This window comes from Halichoerus grypus, chromosome 15 (genome assembly GCF_964656455.1).
Source record: "Halichoerus grypus chromosome 15, mHalGry1.hap1.1, whole genome shotgun sequence".
NCBI lineage: Eukaryota > Metazoa > Chordata > Mammalia > Carnivora > Phocidae > Halichoerus > Halichoerus grypus.
Genome location: NC_135726.1, coordinates 45,679,787 through 45,698,181, shown reverse-complemented (window position 1 = coordinate 45,698,181; position 18,395 = coordinate 45,679,787). Strand labels below are relative to the sequence as shown.

The 18,395-nt window shown below is 38.0% G+C and overlaps 1 protein-coding gene across 10 annotated transcripts in view; it reads right to left on the bottom strand.

Moving 5' to 3' along the window:
• The window catches only part of LOC118520200 (uncharacterized), a 98,643-nt gene that overhangs the window by 42,203 nt on the left and 38,045 nt on the right, over positions 1-18,395 (bottom strand). For 3 of the 10 annotated variants that reach the window (XM_078063303.1, XM_036068071.2, XM_078063301.1), the window contains exons 1-3: positions 11,838-12,351; positions 3,011-3,081; positions 164-290 (exon numbers count right to left, since the gene is read on the bottom strand). In XM_078063303.1, coding sequence (XP_077919429.1) covers positions 164-290; positions 3,011-3,019 — 136 coding nt within the window. In that variant the 5' untranslated portion in view covers positions 3,020-3,081; positions 11,838-12,351. Of the gene's footprint in view, positions 1-163; positions 291-3,010; positions 3,082-11,785; positions 12,352-18,395 lie in introns of those variants that run through there. The other 7 variants (XM_078063295.1, XM_078063302.1, XM_078063296.1 and 4 more) reach the window with 6 other exon arrangements.

Sequence of the window (18,395 nt, the reverse complement as noted above, 5' to 3'; positions counted from 1 at the left end):
CCCCCATAACTCAACACAGCTTCTTTTTTCTAATGCTACAATATTAAAAACATTCCTCAAGCACAGAATGTAGAAATACCTACTTGAAAGGTGGGTATTTCACATGGGACAAAGTAGACCTTCTAAGGGCAGAATCTGAATTATTATGGACAGACGTCCTTACCCATTGAAACCAGGTGGCTGTAATTCTCCAACATCACATCTCTGTATAAATCTCTCTGATCATCATTCAGGCATTCCCACTCCTCCTGAGAGAAGTCTATGGACACATCACTGAACACCACTGACTCCTGGAACAACAACCATGTATATGACTTGATTAATAAAAAGAAGTGTTTTGTTTTGTTTTTTTCTTTTCTTTTTTTTTTTGTGAAGGAAAGAAAGAAGAAAATGAAGGTAGAAGTGAAAAACAGCAAGCATATAGAATAGGGCTGGATGCTTGGGACGCAAGTGGAGGACCGTAAACATATAAGCTGGACTGAATCTTGTGTTTCCATGTTCATTCTGTCTCCCCTGGATAAAACTGGGAAGGTACAAAATCCTGCTAAGAGGGGTATCCCAATTAAATGAAATAATATATACAAATGGCTAGCATAATACTTGCCATACAATAAGTCAACAACACATGTGAGCCTCTTTCTCTCTCTTCTTTTCCCAAATAGCTAAGAGTAAAATTTCAGAATAAGGGATAAAGAGAAGACATTATAAGTACCCAGAGAGCAGATCATATAAAAGACTTCAAGAGTCAGAGAGGCAATGAGGTTCTCAAGAACACTACTAAAAACAAGAAATGATAAGAACAATTCTTCAATATGCTAATGGAGAAAAGAAATTCTGACCTAGATTCCATAACTCAACTATCGTTCTGTTGTGAGGGTTGAAAAAAGACATTTCTAGGGGCACCTGGGTGGCTCAGTCGTTAAGCGTCTGCCTTCGGCTCAGGTCATGATCCCGGGGTCCTGGGAATGAGCCCCGCATCGGGCTCCCTGCTCAGCGGGAAGCCTGCTTCTCCCTCTCCCACTCCCCCTGCTTGTGTTCCCTCTCTTGCTGTCTCTCTTTCTGTCAAATGAATAAATAAAATCTTAAAAAAAAAAAAAGAAAAAAGACATTTCTAGACATAAAAGGACTCCAGCACAATTTCTTAGAAACTACCAGAAGATGTGTTCCACCCAAAGGGAGGGAGTAACCAAAAAAGAGGAAGATGTAGTATTCAAGAAATAGGTGAATTAACCACAGGAGAACAGTGAAAGGAAATCGCAGGTAAACAAAAAAGGGGAAATCTTGGGAAAGCTACGCAGCAGGCCCAGAGAGTAACCAGACCAGGTGGGAGCAGGAAAAAGGGAAAAGGGGGATGGCAGTCTCCACACTCAGAACAAACTGATGTGTCTGACCAGAGGGAAAACATGGACAACTAAACAAATGGGGAAAAAAAGCAATTAACCCCAGGAAAAATGAAAGGTTGTAATAGAACAGAGGTAAGAGCTGGCTCAGCAGTGAGCAACATTTGCAGTCATAATATTCTGTATACTACTGATTTGACAAAAAGTATAATTAATAACAGAATCAGAGGAAATGGTGCAATACAAGAGTACGATGTCCCTTCCACTCTGTAGTAAGTCAAGAGAGTAAAACTGATTCATCAAAAGATAGCAATTAAACCATATTCAAGAGAGCTGAGTCACCTTTTAGGAGTGGGACTCGTGATGGGGTAAGATTGGAATAGCACTACTTCACTTGTAAAATGTGTAAAATGACTTTAAAAACTATTTTATCTTAGAAAATTAAATTTGCATTAAACTCAAGACTGATCCTTTCTCATCTCACACTATTATATAATAAGAGTTAATTCCTTGTTACAACAAATTCTTTTCATAAGCATATTTTTTCACTGAATAATATCCTATTATATGGATATAAAACAAGTTTTCTTTGGTTTTCAGACACTGAGGTTGAAGGTTATTTTTAAAGAGCTCCCCAGTATTGGCCCAGTCTTATACTTATAACTGCCCACTGCTCAACTGTAAATTCCCTTTGTTCCTGCACTATAGGAAAGTGATGGAAGATGATCCAGATTCACACAACAGCATTACTAAAGTCTATTTATCATGGATGATCTGGTGAGGAGAGCTTTCTACTAACCAGGAATCATATCCCCAAACCTGAAAGGCTCATACACCAGATTTTCCCATGTATTAAGACTGAAATCAAGCAAAACCCATTCCTTGTATTTTCCTCTTTGAAAACCTAGGTCTGTGATGATCAGGGCTTTTCCCTACGAGTGCCCCTAATTACTTATCTCCGTCCCATCCAATCACTGTCCAAGCATATTAGATTCATTAACAAATGGGGAACACATTTCTGTTCTATCAAGCTTTCTGGCAGAAGTCTAAGACAGAAGATGCTGAAGGACTTACTAAATGAGTTTGTAAACACTGGTTAAAAGAACAGGGAACTGGGGAGGGCCTTGGGGTTGTTTATGAAGAAATGGGGATCAGGTTCCTGAATGGGGACCATGTTAACCAGGGTAAAATTTTCTTTTCCAAACCTGGTCTCAGTCAGACCATTTTTACATTATGTAATTAACAATCTCTTTGTAGGAACAAATAAGGATTCTTGATGGGATCCATAAGTAATTTTCTGATGGATTTTAATCTGATTAAGACATCTTCAGAGAGTTGTTATCGAACCACTTGGCCCTCTGTTACCTGTAATTTAAGAGTGTAAAAATCTTTAACCAGACTTTATTTCTTTTTTCCAACAATGGTTATGGAACCAGTTCTTTTTTCTGTAAATATCTCCACTAAGACAGACATTCTTTTAATTGACTTACTGGAGACCTTTTTCTTTAGAGCAAGCGTAAGAGAACTTTGATATTTACACTGCTTTTAACTAAACTGTTTGAAAGTTTTTTTTTTTTAAACACCAAAAATATCCTGATGAGGAAAGCAAATGTTTACATGTACTAGGGGTAAAAATGATTCTATTTGAGCAAAAGGAAACTGCATCTCACCTGAGCCATGGCTTTGGTATTTGCAGAAAAAGACCAGTCCTCCTCTGGGCTCCTCTTGGAAAAGGGCAAAACTGGGGAAGACAAAAGAAACTACGTAAGATTCCACTTGTCTCATAGCTCCCAGAATGATCATTCCCCTCTGTTCACCCCATACAAACACCTGAGGGTTATCAATTAAAAAATGGGCAAATCTTTCATTATCTCCGACTCCAGAGTAGGATAGATTTCAACAATCAGATATGGCTTGGAGAATATAGCGTATATATACACACAAAGATACAAATTTTTTTACACAAATGATGGCATATTATACACACTGTTATACATACTGCTATTTTTATTTAATGTATCTTGAACTGGATCCCAACTAGTACATACAGAGCTATGTAATTCTCTTAGCTACATTTATTTCATTAAATGGATACACTTTATTTAACCAACCTGCTGCCCATGACCATTTGGGCTATTTCCTGTCTTTCACTATAACAAACAATGCTGTAATAAATATCCTTATATGTATATCATTTTACTTTTATATGAATTCTGAATAATTCCTAAAAGTTGTTCATATACATATTAGTTTGGGTGTACATTTGTCAAAACAGTTTTTAATGATCTTGGGTTGTACAATCAGGTCCCAGGTCCTGACCAAGAAACAACTGGTTAGGGGCGCCTGGGTGGCTCAGTCGTTAAGCGTCTGTCTTCGGCTCAGGTCATGATCCCAGGGTCCTGGGATCGAGCCCCGCATCGGGCTCCCTGCTCCACGGGAAGCCTGCTTCTCCCTCTCCCACTCCCCTTGCTTGTGTTCGTGCTTTCGCTATGTCTCTCTGTCCAATAAATAAATAAAATCTTAAAAAAAAAAAAGAAACAACTGGTTGATGAACCAGATCCTCTAATCTTGCCCAGTTTGAGAAAACTTTTTGGGGTTAGTGAATTTTATCTTAAGTGAAATCCAGAAAAGGAAACAAAGCAATATTACAAAAACTTTAGGAAGATATTTAAATTAACCTAACAATAGGAATGAATTAAAAACTGTAGAAATGGACTAAATCCTTATCACTGATGCTTTAGAATGCTTTTAATTGTAAATATAGTAATAAAATTTGTAATAATTGTATATATTTTGTGTGCTTAAGATGTTTAAAATGTCCAAAAGAATGTTATACTAAAATACTAATAGAAGTCTAAATTGTTTAAGGGGAGTAAATGAATTTGAGATCAATGTTGAAATGTTTAATGAAATATGGGTTTTTTGTTAGATAATATTAGATATAGGAATATAATAAAAGTATAAAGGGCAGTGAGCATTCCTAGTACAAAGCTTCTTGGTCATTAAATAATTTATCAGTAATTGCATGTAGGGCACCTGGGTGGCTCAGTCGGTTAAGCCTGCCTTAGTTAGGCTCAGGTCATGATCCTAGAGTCCTGGGATCGAGTCACGCATCAGGCTCCCTGCTTGGCGTGGAATCTGCTTTTCGCTCCTGCAACCCCTCCCCACTGCTTGTGCTCTCTCTCTCCCCCAAATAAATAAAATCTTAAAAAAAAATAATTGCATGTAAAACTGGCCACCCAGGAAGTAGAACCTTGTTATCAATTATTTAATGGATACTTCTACCCCCAAGCACTCACCCCCAGGGATATATATATTTCAGGAAACGAAAGTAATCTACAAATGTCTCTTCTTTAAAATCTGAAAGCACTCCTTTAATATTTTTATTATTATTACTATTTATTAAGCTCTCAGTATTTTTTTCTTTATAAACCAACATAATCTATTATGTGGCAGGCATTGTGCTAGATTCTAAAGAATCAATAATAATCCAGGAAGACTTGGAAACAGGGCTCCTTCTCCCATACTTCTCACTTTAAGTCTCCCTTTCTGGTCTCTCGTAATGGCCTTTCCTTGGTTAAAGGGGCATCCTCAAGTGCTGCACCTTCCAGGTAGAATGGGCAGGAAACATTCTTACTTCAGTAGCTCCATACTGTTTGTTACATTCCCAACCCTCTTCATGTTTGCTCCCAGAGTATATTCTCTGGCTGAATTCTTGCCATCTGGGGAATCTGCTCCTCCCTTTTAAAGCCAATGATTTCTGGGGCCAAGACCGTAGTGTACTTGCAAAATAACCACACCTTGGGTATGGAGCACCGCCAAAAGATACCACTACAGACAAGAGAGTCCTTTGAAATCTAGTTAATAAAATTTTTGAGAATTTTGCACTCTTCTAAATAATAAGCCATTCTTTTAATAAAAATATAATGTCTGAATTATTTCCAACATTATCCTAAAAATTTCCTGTATGCTGAGAAATTGTATTTGTTAGTTAACAAAGACCTGAAAAGCACTAATTTTTCTTTATAATGAGAAGGCTAGACGTAGGTAGTGGTTGCCCTTGGCCTCCATGGTTGTTTTAGACACAATATCTATCATTCAACTAAAAATTGCTAGACATGCTTGGAGAGAAAACCAGAAAATAGAAGCAGTACTATGGATGATTCAGATATTGTAACTGGCAAACAATTTAAAATAGCTATAATTAAAATGTTAAAAACTAAAAAATATAGGCAAATGGGTAAGATGAAGAAATTAAACAGAACTGAAATCTATAAAAAAGAATCAAATAGACAACCTAGATCAGTAAATTAAGAAATTAGGAAGTTGGGGCACCTGGCTGGCTCAGGCGGAAGAGCATGCGACTCTTGATCTTGGGGTCGTGAGTTTGAGCCCCATATTGGGTGTAGAGATTACTAAAAAAACAAAATAAAATAGGGATGCCTGTGTGGCTCAGTCTGGTTAAGTGTCTGCCTTCAGCTCAGGTCATGATTCCAGGGTCCTGGGATCGAGTCCCACATCGGGCTCCTTGCTCAGCAGGGAGCCTGCTTCCTCTGCCTGCTGCTCCCCCTGCTTGTGCTCTCTCCTCCTCTCTGACAAATAAATAAAGAAAATCTTTAAAAAAATAATAAAATAATATAAACTTAAAAAAAAATTAAGAAGTCATTGTATGGTTTTAACATAAGACCAGACAAGCAGAGGATAGGACTACTGAACTCAAAGACAAGTCAAAAACAAAAAAAAAAACCCCATGAAGTGCAGAGGAAAAATAGAATAGAAACGGGCGCCTGGGTGACTCAGTTGGTTAAGCGGCTGCCTTCGACTCAGGTCATGATCCTGGAGTCCTAGGATTGAGTCCCGCATTGGGCTCCCTGCTCAATGGGGAGTCTGCTTCACCCTCTGACCGTCTCCCCTCTCATGCTCTTTCTCACTCTCTCTCTAAAATAAATAAAATCTTAAAAAAAAAAATACAACAGAAAGAACAGAAGTGAGTGTAAGACAAAAGGGACACAGTCAAAAGATTTGTAATGTATGTAATGTAATGTAATGTATTTGATATGCATATATGTAAGTGGAGCCTCTGAAGAAGAAAAGAGATTGGAGAATAATTAATATCTGAACTGATTGATAAAAAGCCTCAACAAAATTTTCAAGAAGCTCAGCAAACCTGAATAAATAATAAAAAGGAAAACACACAAAACAAAAAGCAAAGCCACAGAGAAAAATAGTCTTGATAGTACTCAGAAGAAGAAAAGACACATTAATGAATAAGAAAGGGATAACGCAAATAAACAAAATCAGGAATGAAAAAGGGAACATCATTATAGACACCATAGACATTAAAAACATAGTAAGAGAATACTAATAACTTTATGCTATTAAATTTGAAAGCTTAGATGAAACAGATAAATCCTTTAAAAAACATGCCAAAATGGACAAAACAAACAAAAAACCTGAAACATCTGAAGAGGTGAATTGATTCCATAGTTTAAAAATCTCCAGGATGCCTGGGTGGCTCAGTCAGTTAGGTATTTGGCTCTTGGTTTCAGCTCAGGTCATGATCTTAGGGTCCTGAGACTGAGCTCCAGTGTTGGGCTCTGTGCTCAGCATGGAGTCTGCTTGGGATTCTTTCCCCTTCCTCACCCTCCCCCTCTGCTCGTCCCTCTGCTTAAGCCTCTCTAAATAAATAAATAAAATAAAAATCTTCCTATCAAGAAAATTTCAGGCCCAGAGAGCTTCATCAGTGAATTCTTCCAAATTTAAGGAAAACCTTTATTCTATATAAGACTAATAGAAAATGAACAGAAAAGAAAGTGAATAGAAAAACACAGGGAATTCTTCCTAACTCATTTTATGAGGCTAATATAAGCCTGATGCCAAAACAAAGATATTAAAAGAAAAGAAAACTATGGGCCAATATTTCTCATGAACATAAATGCAGAAATTCTATAAAGTATTAGCAGATCTAACCCAGTCAAATTCTTTTTTTTAATTTTTATTTTTTTAAAGATTTTATTTATTTATTTATTTATTTATTTGAGAGAGAGAGAGAAAGAAACAGCATGAGAGGGGATAGGGTCGGAGGGATCCCCGCTGAGCCAGGAGCCCGATGTGGGACTCAATCCCAGGAGTCCGGGATCATGACCTGAGTCGAAGGCAGTCGCTTAACCAACTGAGCCACCCAGGCACCCTAACCCAGTCAAATTCTTAAAAAGTTTAATACATTATGGAAAGTAGGGTTTACTTCAGGAACGAAAAGTTGGTTCAAGATCTGAAAATTAAGATAATTTACCACATTGATGATAACAGTAAAAAACATATGATCCTCTTGATAGAGAAAATGCATTTGCCAAACTCAGACCTCATTAATGTAAAAATCTTAGCAAATGAGAAAGAGAACTTCCTCAACTTGATAAATAGCATATACAATAGGTATTTTGTAGATGCTAGATACAAGGACAATATACAAAAAACAACTGTACTTCTAGCAACAGACAACTGGAAAATAAAAAAAAAAATTAAAAACCATGTGCAGTTTCAACAATAAATGTCAAATATCCAGGTACAAATCTAACAAAAGATGTGCACTGAAAACTACAACAAAGTGTTGAGAGAAATTAAAGATCTTAACAAATGTAGACATACACCACATTTATTAATTGGAAGATTCAATATTGATAGGATGGCAATTCTTCCCAAAGTAACATACAGACTCACACACAAAACCCCAGAAAGGATTTTTCATTTTTTGTGAGAATTAACAAGTTGAGGGTGCCTGGGTGGCTCAGTCGGTTAAGCGTCTGTCTTAGGCACAGGTCATGATCGCAGAGTCGTGGGATTGAGTCCCACATCAGGCTCCCTGCTCAGTGGGGAGTCTGCTTCTCCCTCTACCCTCTCCCCCTGCTCATGATCTCTCTCTCACTCTCTCTCTCAAATAAATAAATAAAATCTTAAAAAAAAAAAGAGTTAACAAGTTGATTCTGACATCCATTAAAACGACTTTAAAAAGCCAAGACATTCTTGAAAAAGAAAAGAAAAAAGGTTGAAGGACTAATACTATAGATTTCAAGACAGTGGCACTGACAAAAAGATAATAAAACAGAATACGGTCCAGAAAGAGGGCCACATATATGTCACCTAACTTATGATAAAAGCCTCCTGTAATTCAGATGGGCAAGGATGGTGTTTTCCATAAATACCATACACAAAAATTAATTCAAGATGGACCACAGACTTAAATATGAATGCTAAATCTATAAAGCTTCCAAAAGAAAACAGAAGAATACCTTCAGGAACTTGGAAATAAAGATTTCTTTTCAAGATACAAAAAAAGCACTAATCATAAAAGACAAAGGGCTAAAAACCTTCTAGGAAAATGGGAAAAGATATACATAAGCATAAGAAAGTACTCAAAAATGATGCCATGTTAAAAGGACACAGGAGCTAATTTGAAGGAGTTCCTAATGGCCCAATCTGGGACAATTTGAACAAAATATATAACAATACTAATGGATTAAAACTCATAGAGTAAAATAAATACCCAAGAGTTAATAAATAATTGAATAAACACATGAGGAATAAAGGACAGCTCTTTACAGAATTTAAATTAATAAATATAGAAGGAATGATGGAAAGAGAAAATCACCACTAGACAAATATCACAGTAATAATTGTTACAGACAAGAATGACCAATGGATGTTAAAGTTAATGGGTGAAAGTATGATGAGAACATCTTTTTTAAGTTTATTTAAGTAATCTCTATACCCCGAAGTGGGGCTCAAACTCATGATTCCAAGATCAAGAGTCCCATGTTCTTCTGACTGTGCCAATCAGGCACACCCATGAGGACAGTATTTTTGCATAGTCTCAAAGCATCTCCCCACAAGATACTTATTAATTAAAAAGAGAAAAATCGTAGTTTTACAAAAGAGAAACCTGGCAGATACCCCCTCAACCAAGTGATCATAGTTAACGTTACCAGTAATGAAATATATTGATAACATTATATGACACATTGAGAAGAAGACAAACATAATTTTTGTAATCTTTTAGCCAAAAATGCATAGTCTAAATTTAACCATGAGGGAAAAAGCAGACAAATCCAAATGGAATGATAGTCTACAAAATAACTGGCCAGTACTCTTCAGAAGTGTCAAGGTCATGAAAGATAAAAAAGGCTAAAGAACTATGTCTGGGGGCGCCTGGGTGGCTCAGTTGGTTAAACATCTGCTTTCGGCTCAGGTCATGATTTCAGGGTCCTGGGATCTAGCCCTGCAGCAGGCTCCCTGCTTGGTGGGGAGCCGCTTCTCCCTCTGCCTCTGCCCCTCCCCCCAGTTGTGCACGCGTGCCCTCTCTCTCTCTGAAATAAATAAAATCTTAAAAAAAAAAAAAAAAGAACTATGTCTGATGGGAAGAGATAAGACAATTAAATCAATGTGGGAATCTTCAATTGGATCCTGAAAAAGAACAGGGCACTGATAAGACAATTAGCAAAATTTAAATAAAGTCTGTAAATTAGCCAGTAGATTTCCTGATTTTCATCATTGTACCAAGGGCACCTGAGTGAAGAATATATAGGAATTCTTTACACTATATTTACAATATAAAAATAAAAAGTTTTTTAAAATGGAAAAAAAAAAATTTTTTTTTTTTAAAGGGCAGTGGGCAAAAAGACCTAAACAGACACTTTAAAAACCAGGATATCCAAATGGCCAATAAACCTATGAAAAGGTGCTGAACATCATTACCCATCAGGGAAACACAAATTAAAACTGCGATGAAATTCCACTATACAACCACCAGAATAGTTAAAATAAAAGACTGACAATATCAAACAGAGACGATGAGGAGCAACTGAAACTCATATATTGCTGGATGAATTGGTACAACCACATGACAAATTGGTAGTATTTATTAAATATATGCCCAGTGTATGATCTAGCAATTCCACTCCTAAGTATTTAGCTAACAGAAAAGTATTTACATGTTCACCAAAAACAGAATGTTCATAGCAGCAATAGTTTGTAATAGCCAAAGAAATGTTAACTATCAAATGTCCATCAATAGTGTAAGCAATTAATAAATTGCAATATATCCCATATGTAAAGAGAACTTAGAACAATGACACTCAACAACATGGATGAGTCTCAGACATAATGCGGAAGAAAAGAGACCAGGCATAAAAGGGCACATGCTATACAATTCCATTTATATAGAAGTTCAGGAATGGGTCATTAATGGTGATAAGACTTCTGAATAACGATTGTGGGAGAAATAACTGGGAAGGGGTATGAGGGAATCTTCTGGGGTGCTGGCAAATTTCTTAATGTTAATTTAGGAAATTGTGATACAGCTCTATTCTTAAGATTTGTGTACTTTATATATGCTATATCTCATAAAAATGTTTTTAAAAAAACTATCAGAACCATGTTTTGGTAGGGACATGAAGCAATGAGATGTTTCAAATATTGCCGTGCACGCATAAATTTGTGCACCCACTTAGGTAATTATTTTGGCACTATTTAGTAAAGTGCAAGATATATGACCCAGAAATTCCATTGTCTGGTAGATAAATTCATGCACATGTATCCTTTGTAAAAGAATGCTGTGGCAGCACTGTTAATAAAGTCAGAAACTAGAAATGGCTCAAATGCCCATCATTGATTGAAGGGATGAACAACAGTGGTATCCTTCAAAGGACAGAATACAATCTAGCAAAGAAAACAAATGAACCACTACTATACCGAATATGACAATTCTCAAAAACATAGTTGTAGAAATAAACAAAAGAAAAAGAAAAAAGACAATATGATAGCATTTGTAAAAGTTTTAAAATGAGGGAAAACTACAGTATAATACTTAGGTAGACAACCTAAGTGAAAAAACCTCATACATTTATCCACTCACCAAGCAATCACACAACCACTACGGGGACATACAGCTAGAGGTAACCCACAACCAAAGCAAGAGGGCCACACACCCAGGGCCACAAATGGTCACATGGGCACAATCACACATTTACCAAGAGGACATTCAGTCATAACCGCACTGTCACAAGTACCTGACACCTGCAGATGGTCGCACAGTCACAATCACACTAACCACAGATAAAACCACATAGTATTCACAGGTACCCCCACCTGTACTCCGCAGCACACGGTCACAATGTCGCACAATCACACACCCTTACGGGGACAAACGCTGTATCACATCCACGGAGTCACAAGCCCCCCACACCCTCACACACAATGCCGCACGTGGTCCCAATCACACACACACCACCGGGTCGCATCCAATCTTACCAGCACAGTCACGGGTTCCCAGACTGTGCTGCACACTGGTTATCACTGGAAGCACACATTCACCATAGGAACAGCTAGTCACAACCACACGGTCATTCACCACATACCGCCAGACACAATCCTACAATTTCAATCTAACCTACCCAGCCGTACAAAGCCGAGCCTCCGGCTCCGCCCTCTCCTGGGGATCCTCACCTCAGGCCTTTCAAGCTTCCAGAACAGCAGAAGTCCCCACAGCGCTGCAACAGTTGCCGGTGTAGACCCGAAGGTCCCGCCAGCGCGTGACTTTGAGGCTGAATTCACGCGAGAATCACAATGATGCCGAGGAGTTCTCTGGGAAATGTAGTCAGAAAATTACCTATGGCGAGCAAGATAGCACCCGGTCGCCAGGCTTTCTATCAGGGGTTAGCTGCAGCCCCGCTTGCTTAAAGGACTGCTCCCCTTTATGGAACCGCGCACCGGAGGCCACGCAGAGCCTGGTTCAGTCTTAGGCAGTGGCCTCCAAGGAAGGCCACTCCGACGTGTTTGAAATGGGATTGCTTCTCGGACCCACCTTATTATCCCCAGAATACGGGCTCAGGAAGAGGAGGGCTGGTTTGGTTTAGGTAAGACTATTCGCACCGTTGAGCCTTCTGGGAACTGTAGTTCCGAGCCGGGAAAGCGGTGGATGGACCGTTTGAAATTCGTCGTGATTCTTCACAGCTTGCTCCGGGCTACACCCCAGAGACTTCTGGGAGTGTCACTGCGTCCAAGGAGTGCGCAGGCTTCTTGGGTTGCCCTTTCGGCGTTTGTTCGGGCGTGAGTTTGGCTTGCGTTTCATCACTGCGGAGGAATTGTGGGATCTGAGCTTCTGAGACTGAAAGCTGGGGTGACCGAAACGAAGGAGATTAGAAAGTTGCGACGGGATTGGGGAGGTCCAGAGGGAGGAATCGCTAAACTTGAAACGGGGTTGTGGAGGCCAAAAGGGAGGGGTTTCCGACGTTGCGAAGGGGGCTGGTATTTTTCTGTGCTACTGGTTTCTGAATGAAAGTCAGGGCGTGAGGAGAATGATGAGGCGGTGAGACAGCCTTTGCAGGAAGCAAGTAATGAGATTCCCGGTGTGTGTGATTTGGGATGTTGGGGGTCGGGGAAAGAGGGAGAAACGGGACTCAGGATTATGTGTGTGTGTGTGTGTGTGTGTGTGTGTGTGTGTGTAATGGGTGATTTAAATAAGTATCACTGTATGTATGACTGGGATTGTATCTTGGAGAGTAATCGCTGAGCCACAGTGGTAAAACAGTAACAAGGACAGATTTTCCTAGGACATCTTTTTTTTTTATGGGAGGAAGTTTACATAATTGAGCTGGTAAGTGAGCTAAAGCTTGACGTTTGTGTAAAAACAGTAGCATTATTATGGAATTGAAATAAAAATAGCATTGTTTTCTTAAAAGAGAAAGTCTATTTGAAAGGAACTGGTTTTTTTTTCTTTTTCTTTTTTAATGGGGTGTTTGCTCTTGCTTAGAGTACAGACCCTAGAGACAAAGCAGTTCAGGCTTCTGTGTTCTTTTAATGTCCTGAGGGAGGGGTGTAGGTCTAATGGAGCTGACTTGTGAAATCCTGGAGTAAGAAAGTTTGAAGGGTAGTGTCGACCATTGGAAATAGCAGAAAAGTGAATTAGTGTTATTCCCATTTTCTTAAAAAAAAACTGGCCTTAGAGAGATCAAAGAATAAAAGTTTAAAGTTTCTCAAGGAGCCTACTCAGATAAACTAGTAATTCCTTCCGGTTACCCCTAGGCCAGGTGGATTTTGTTGGTTATAAAAATAGGTTGCTCCTGGGGCGCCTGGGTGGCTCAGTCAGTTAAGCGGCTGCCTTCGGCTCAGGTCATGATCCCAGGGTCCTGGGATTGAGCCCCGCGTCAGGCTCCCTGTTCAGTGGAGAGTCTGCTTCTCCCTCTCTCTCTGCCTGCTTGTGCTCTCTCTCTATCTCTCTGTCAAATAAATAAATAAAATCTTTAAAAAAAAAAAAAATAGGTTGCTCCTAGGGCGCCTGGGTGGCTCAGATGGTTAAGCGTCTGCCTTCGGCTCAGGCGCATCGGGCTCCCTGCTCCGCGGGAAGCCTGCTTCTCCCTCTCCCACTCCCCCTGCTTGTGTTCCCTCTCTCGCTGTGTCTCTCTCTGTCAAATAAATAAATAAAATCTTTAAAAAAAAAAATAGGTTGCTCCTAATTGCAAAGGTGCTTTCTCCAAGTAATTTACTACAGTTGCTTTTAATAATTTTATTACATTTTACTTTTTTGAAGATTTTGTTTTTAAGTAATCTACACCCATCGTGAGGCCCAAACTCACAGCCCAGAGATCAGGAGTTACATATTCCACTGACTGAGCCAGCCAGGTGCCCAACATAATTTTAAATAAAAGGAGAAAGTAAGGTTGGGTCTAAGATTCGTGTAAGTAAATTTTGTATATACAAACAAAACCTTGGAATAGGATAAAATTCTTCAGGATATCTTAGTAAGAAATAAATAAGACCTGTTTAAGAAAAAATTTAAGACCCTATGAAGATACACAAAAAAAGACTTAAATGAAAAGTTATACCATATTCTTGAATAGAAATCCTTCATTATAAACATGTCATTTAAATTAATTTATGAATTTAACATCCCACTGAAAATAATATCTTTCTCTAGATAGGTAGGAGTTACTCTAAAGTTCAAATGGAGGGTAGCCTGGCTGGCTCAGTCAGAAGAGCAAGTGACTCTTGATCTTGGGGTCATGAATTCAAACCTAATGTTGAGTGTAGAGATTACTTAAATAAATAAATATTTTTTTAAAAAGTAAAGTTAAAATGTAAAAACAAAGGCAAGAATAGACTGGAAGAAAAAAGCAATGTGGGGCACATGGGGCTAGTCTTATGATAACAAAACATATTCTAAAAGTTCAAAAATTTAAATAATATGGGATTGTCATCTGACTGGACAGACCAGTGGAACAGAATAGAGAATCCAAAAATAGAACTAAATAAATAATTTTAGTGTATGGTGAGTGGGGCATCTCAGATTACCCCTCAGGTGAATGGGGAAAATGTGAACTTTTCAACAAAGGTAATAGGGACAACTTGATAGACTTTCTAGAAAAAAGAGTGGATTATGACCTGTACTGAATGCAGAGTTAACTCCAAATGGGTCAAAATTTAAAATTGAAACAAAAAACTTAAATTATAAAGACTGAAAACTTGAGTGAATTACTTTATAACCATGGAGGGGGGGGAAGGCCTTTCTAACTTCAGATTCTAAAAATCAAACCATAAAAGATTAATTATCCTTTCTAAATGGAAAAAAAAAGTTGAAGTGACAAACTGGAAACATATTTGCATTTTATAGTTACAAACAAATGGCTAACCTCCCTAATATATAAGGAGCACCAAAAAAAATTGATTAAAAGACTAATAACCCAGTAAGAATGGAGAAAGAGATTAACAAATAATACACAGAACATAGTCTTCATGTTCTCAAATGTATGAAAATATGCTCAACCTCATTCATAATCAGATAACTTTCATTAAAACTATATAGAGATATTGATTCTTACAGACTAGGAATAGCAGAAATTCCCCAAATTTGAAAACCTATATTGCTAGAGGGACTGCAGATTGGTACAAACTTTTTGGAAGGCAATTTGGCAGCATCTTTCAAAATTCCAATTGCATTTAACTTTTCACTGAGCAATCCCACTTCTGAGATTTTATCCTACAGTTATGATGATGTATATCCAAGATTATTCATATAGCAGTCTTCACAATAGTGAAGATTAACCATAAATAAACCATTGAACATAATGCAACATTATGTAATTGGAGAAAAAACTGAGAACACTGTCTATGGCCTGATACAAAAAGCCTCCAAAATATATTAATGAAAACAAAAACACCATGCAGAACCTTATGTGATACTGTTCTACTTTTTGTATAAGAAAGGGGGGGAATGGATAAGAATAAATATTTGTGTTTGCATAAAGAACTGAAATTTGCAAAAGAAACTAATAAAAATGATTTCTGTGGCAGCCATTGAGGTCAAGAGGGTGGGTAGGGACAACGAAGGGCATTATTTTTTACTGTATACTCTTTTGGGACATACTTTTTATATTATATATAAATATTACATTATAAATATAAATATGATTTTATTCATTATCATCTTTACATGAGAAGGAAGAGTTGTGTGCTTCACATTTCTTTTCAGAAACCTATCACAACTGCAATCTTGACAACTTCCTTGGCTTCCTTGAGACCACTCATTTTTCTAATTCTGATCCTCTGATTAGAAATAAAAGAAATAATAACAGCAACAAAAACATTCATGAATTATTTTTCCACTTGTCTTTTTATTTATTTATTTTTTAATTTTTAATTTTTTTTAAAGATTTTATTTATTTATTTGACAGAGAGAGAGACACAGCGAGACAGGGAACACAAACAGGGGGAGTGGGAGAGGGAGAAGCAGGCTCCCCGCGGAGCAGGGAGCCCAATGCGGGACTCGATCCCAGCACCCTGGGATCATGACCTGAGCCGAAGGCAGTCGCTTAACCTACTGAGCCACCCAGGCGCCCTCCACTTGTCTTTTTAAAGTTAAATTCTGTCCTTGATCATCTTCTCTTAATCTGTACTTTTTTTTTTTTTTTTTTTGAGCACCCATATCCATACCATGGCTTCAACATTTACTGACTCATGAGCAACAAATTTGTTTCCATTCTAGGCCTTTTTTTTTTTATAGTGGTAAATTATACAAAAGATAAAATTTACCATTGGGGGAGCCTGGGTGGCTCAGTCGATTAAGTGTCTCCCTTTGGCTCAGTTCATGATCCTGGAGTCCTGGGATTGAGTCCCACGTCAGGCTCCCTACTCAGTGGGGAGTCTGCTTCTCCCTCTGACCCTCCCCCCTCTCGTGTTCTCTCACATTCTCTCTCTCTTAAATAAATAAAATCTTAAAAATTTTATGATGATTGGGCGCCTGGGTGGCTCAGTTGGTTAAGCGACTGCCTTCGGCTCAGGTCATGATCCTGGAGTCCCGGGATCGAGTCCCGCATCGGGCTCCCTGCTCGGCAGGGAGTCTGCTTCTCCCTCTGACCCTCCTCCCTCTCATGCTCTCTGTCTCTCATTCTCTCTCTCTCAAATAAATAAATAAAATCTTTAAAAAAAAACAAAAAAAAAAAAAACAAAAAAATTTTATGATGATTTTAACCATTTTTAAATGTATACTTCAGTGGCATTAGTACATTCACATTATTGTACAACCATCACCACTATCCATCTCCAGAAATTTTTAATCACCCTAAACTTAAAACTCTGAACCCACTAAACGATAGTTAGCCATCCACCCTCCCTTCATCCTGTAACCGTTATGCTACTTTCTGTCTCTATGAATTTGACTGTTTTAGGTGCTGCTCATGTAAGTGAAACCACACAATATTTTTTTGTGTCTGGATTATTTAACTCAGCATATATTTTAATGGTTCATCCTTGTAGTCTATATCAGAATTTCATTCATTTTGAAGGCTGAATAATATTTCATTGTATATTTATACCACATTTTGTTTATCCATTTATCTGTTGAGGGACATTTGAGTTGTTTCCATCTTTTGGCTATTGTGAATACTGCTGCTGTGAACACGGCTATACAGATATGTCTTTGAAACCCTGCTTTCAGTTCTTTTGTGTGTATACCTAGAAGTAGAAATACTGGATCATATGGTAATTACGTTTTTAATTTTTTGAGGAAAAATTCGCATACTGTTCTCCTCAGTGGCTGCACCATTTTACATTCCCTCCAGCAATGCACAAGGATTCCAGTTTCTCCATACCCTCACCAACACTTACTATATTCTGTTTTTTTTTTTCTTTTGATAATAGCCATCCTAATGGGTGTGAAGGGTGTCTCACTGTAGTTTTGGTTTGTATTTTTTTAATGATTAATGACGTTGAGCATCTTTCCATGTACTTATTGGCCATCTATATATCTTTTTTTTGGAGAAGTGTGTATTCAACTTCTTGGTATATTTTTTAATTGAGTTGTAGGAGTTCTTTATATATTCTGATCAGGTACATCATTTGCAAATATTTTCTTGCATTCTGTAGATTACCTTTTCACTCTGTTGATAGTATCCTTTGTTGCACAAAGTTTAATTTTGAGGAAGTCCAACTTAACTGTTTTGTTGCCTGTGCTTTTATTTTTATTTTTTTATTTTTTATTTTTTTAGAGAGTGAGTGAGCATGCGAGAAAGGTGGGGCAGAGGCAGAGGGAGAGAGAGAATCTCAAGCAGGCTCCACACCCAATATGGAGCCTGACACAGGGCTCGATCGTGGGCTCCATCTTACAACCCTGAGATCATGAGCTGAGCTGAAGTCAAGAGTTGAATGCCTAACCTACTGAGCCACCCCAGCACCCTTTGTTGCCTGTGCTTTCAGTGTCATGTTCAGGAAATCATGGCCAAATTAATGTCATGAAGATTTTCCCTTATATTTTCTTTCAAGAGTTTTATAGTTTTAGCTCTTCTGTGTAGGTCCTTTATCCCTTTTCAGTTAATTCTTTTATATGTGTAAGGTAGGGCCCAACTTTATTCTTTTGTATGTGAATATCCAGTTTTCCCAGCACCATTAGATTATTTCCAGGCTTAATGCTAACATATTTATAATAGATAACCTGGTTGTTTTGAGGGTTTCGAAGATCACCCTAAGGTTTGATGATTCAGCGAAGGAGTTACAAGACTCAGAAAAACTGTT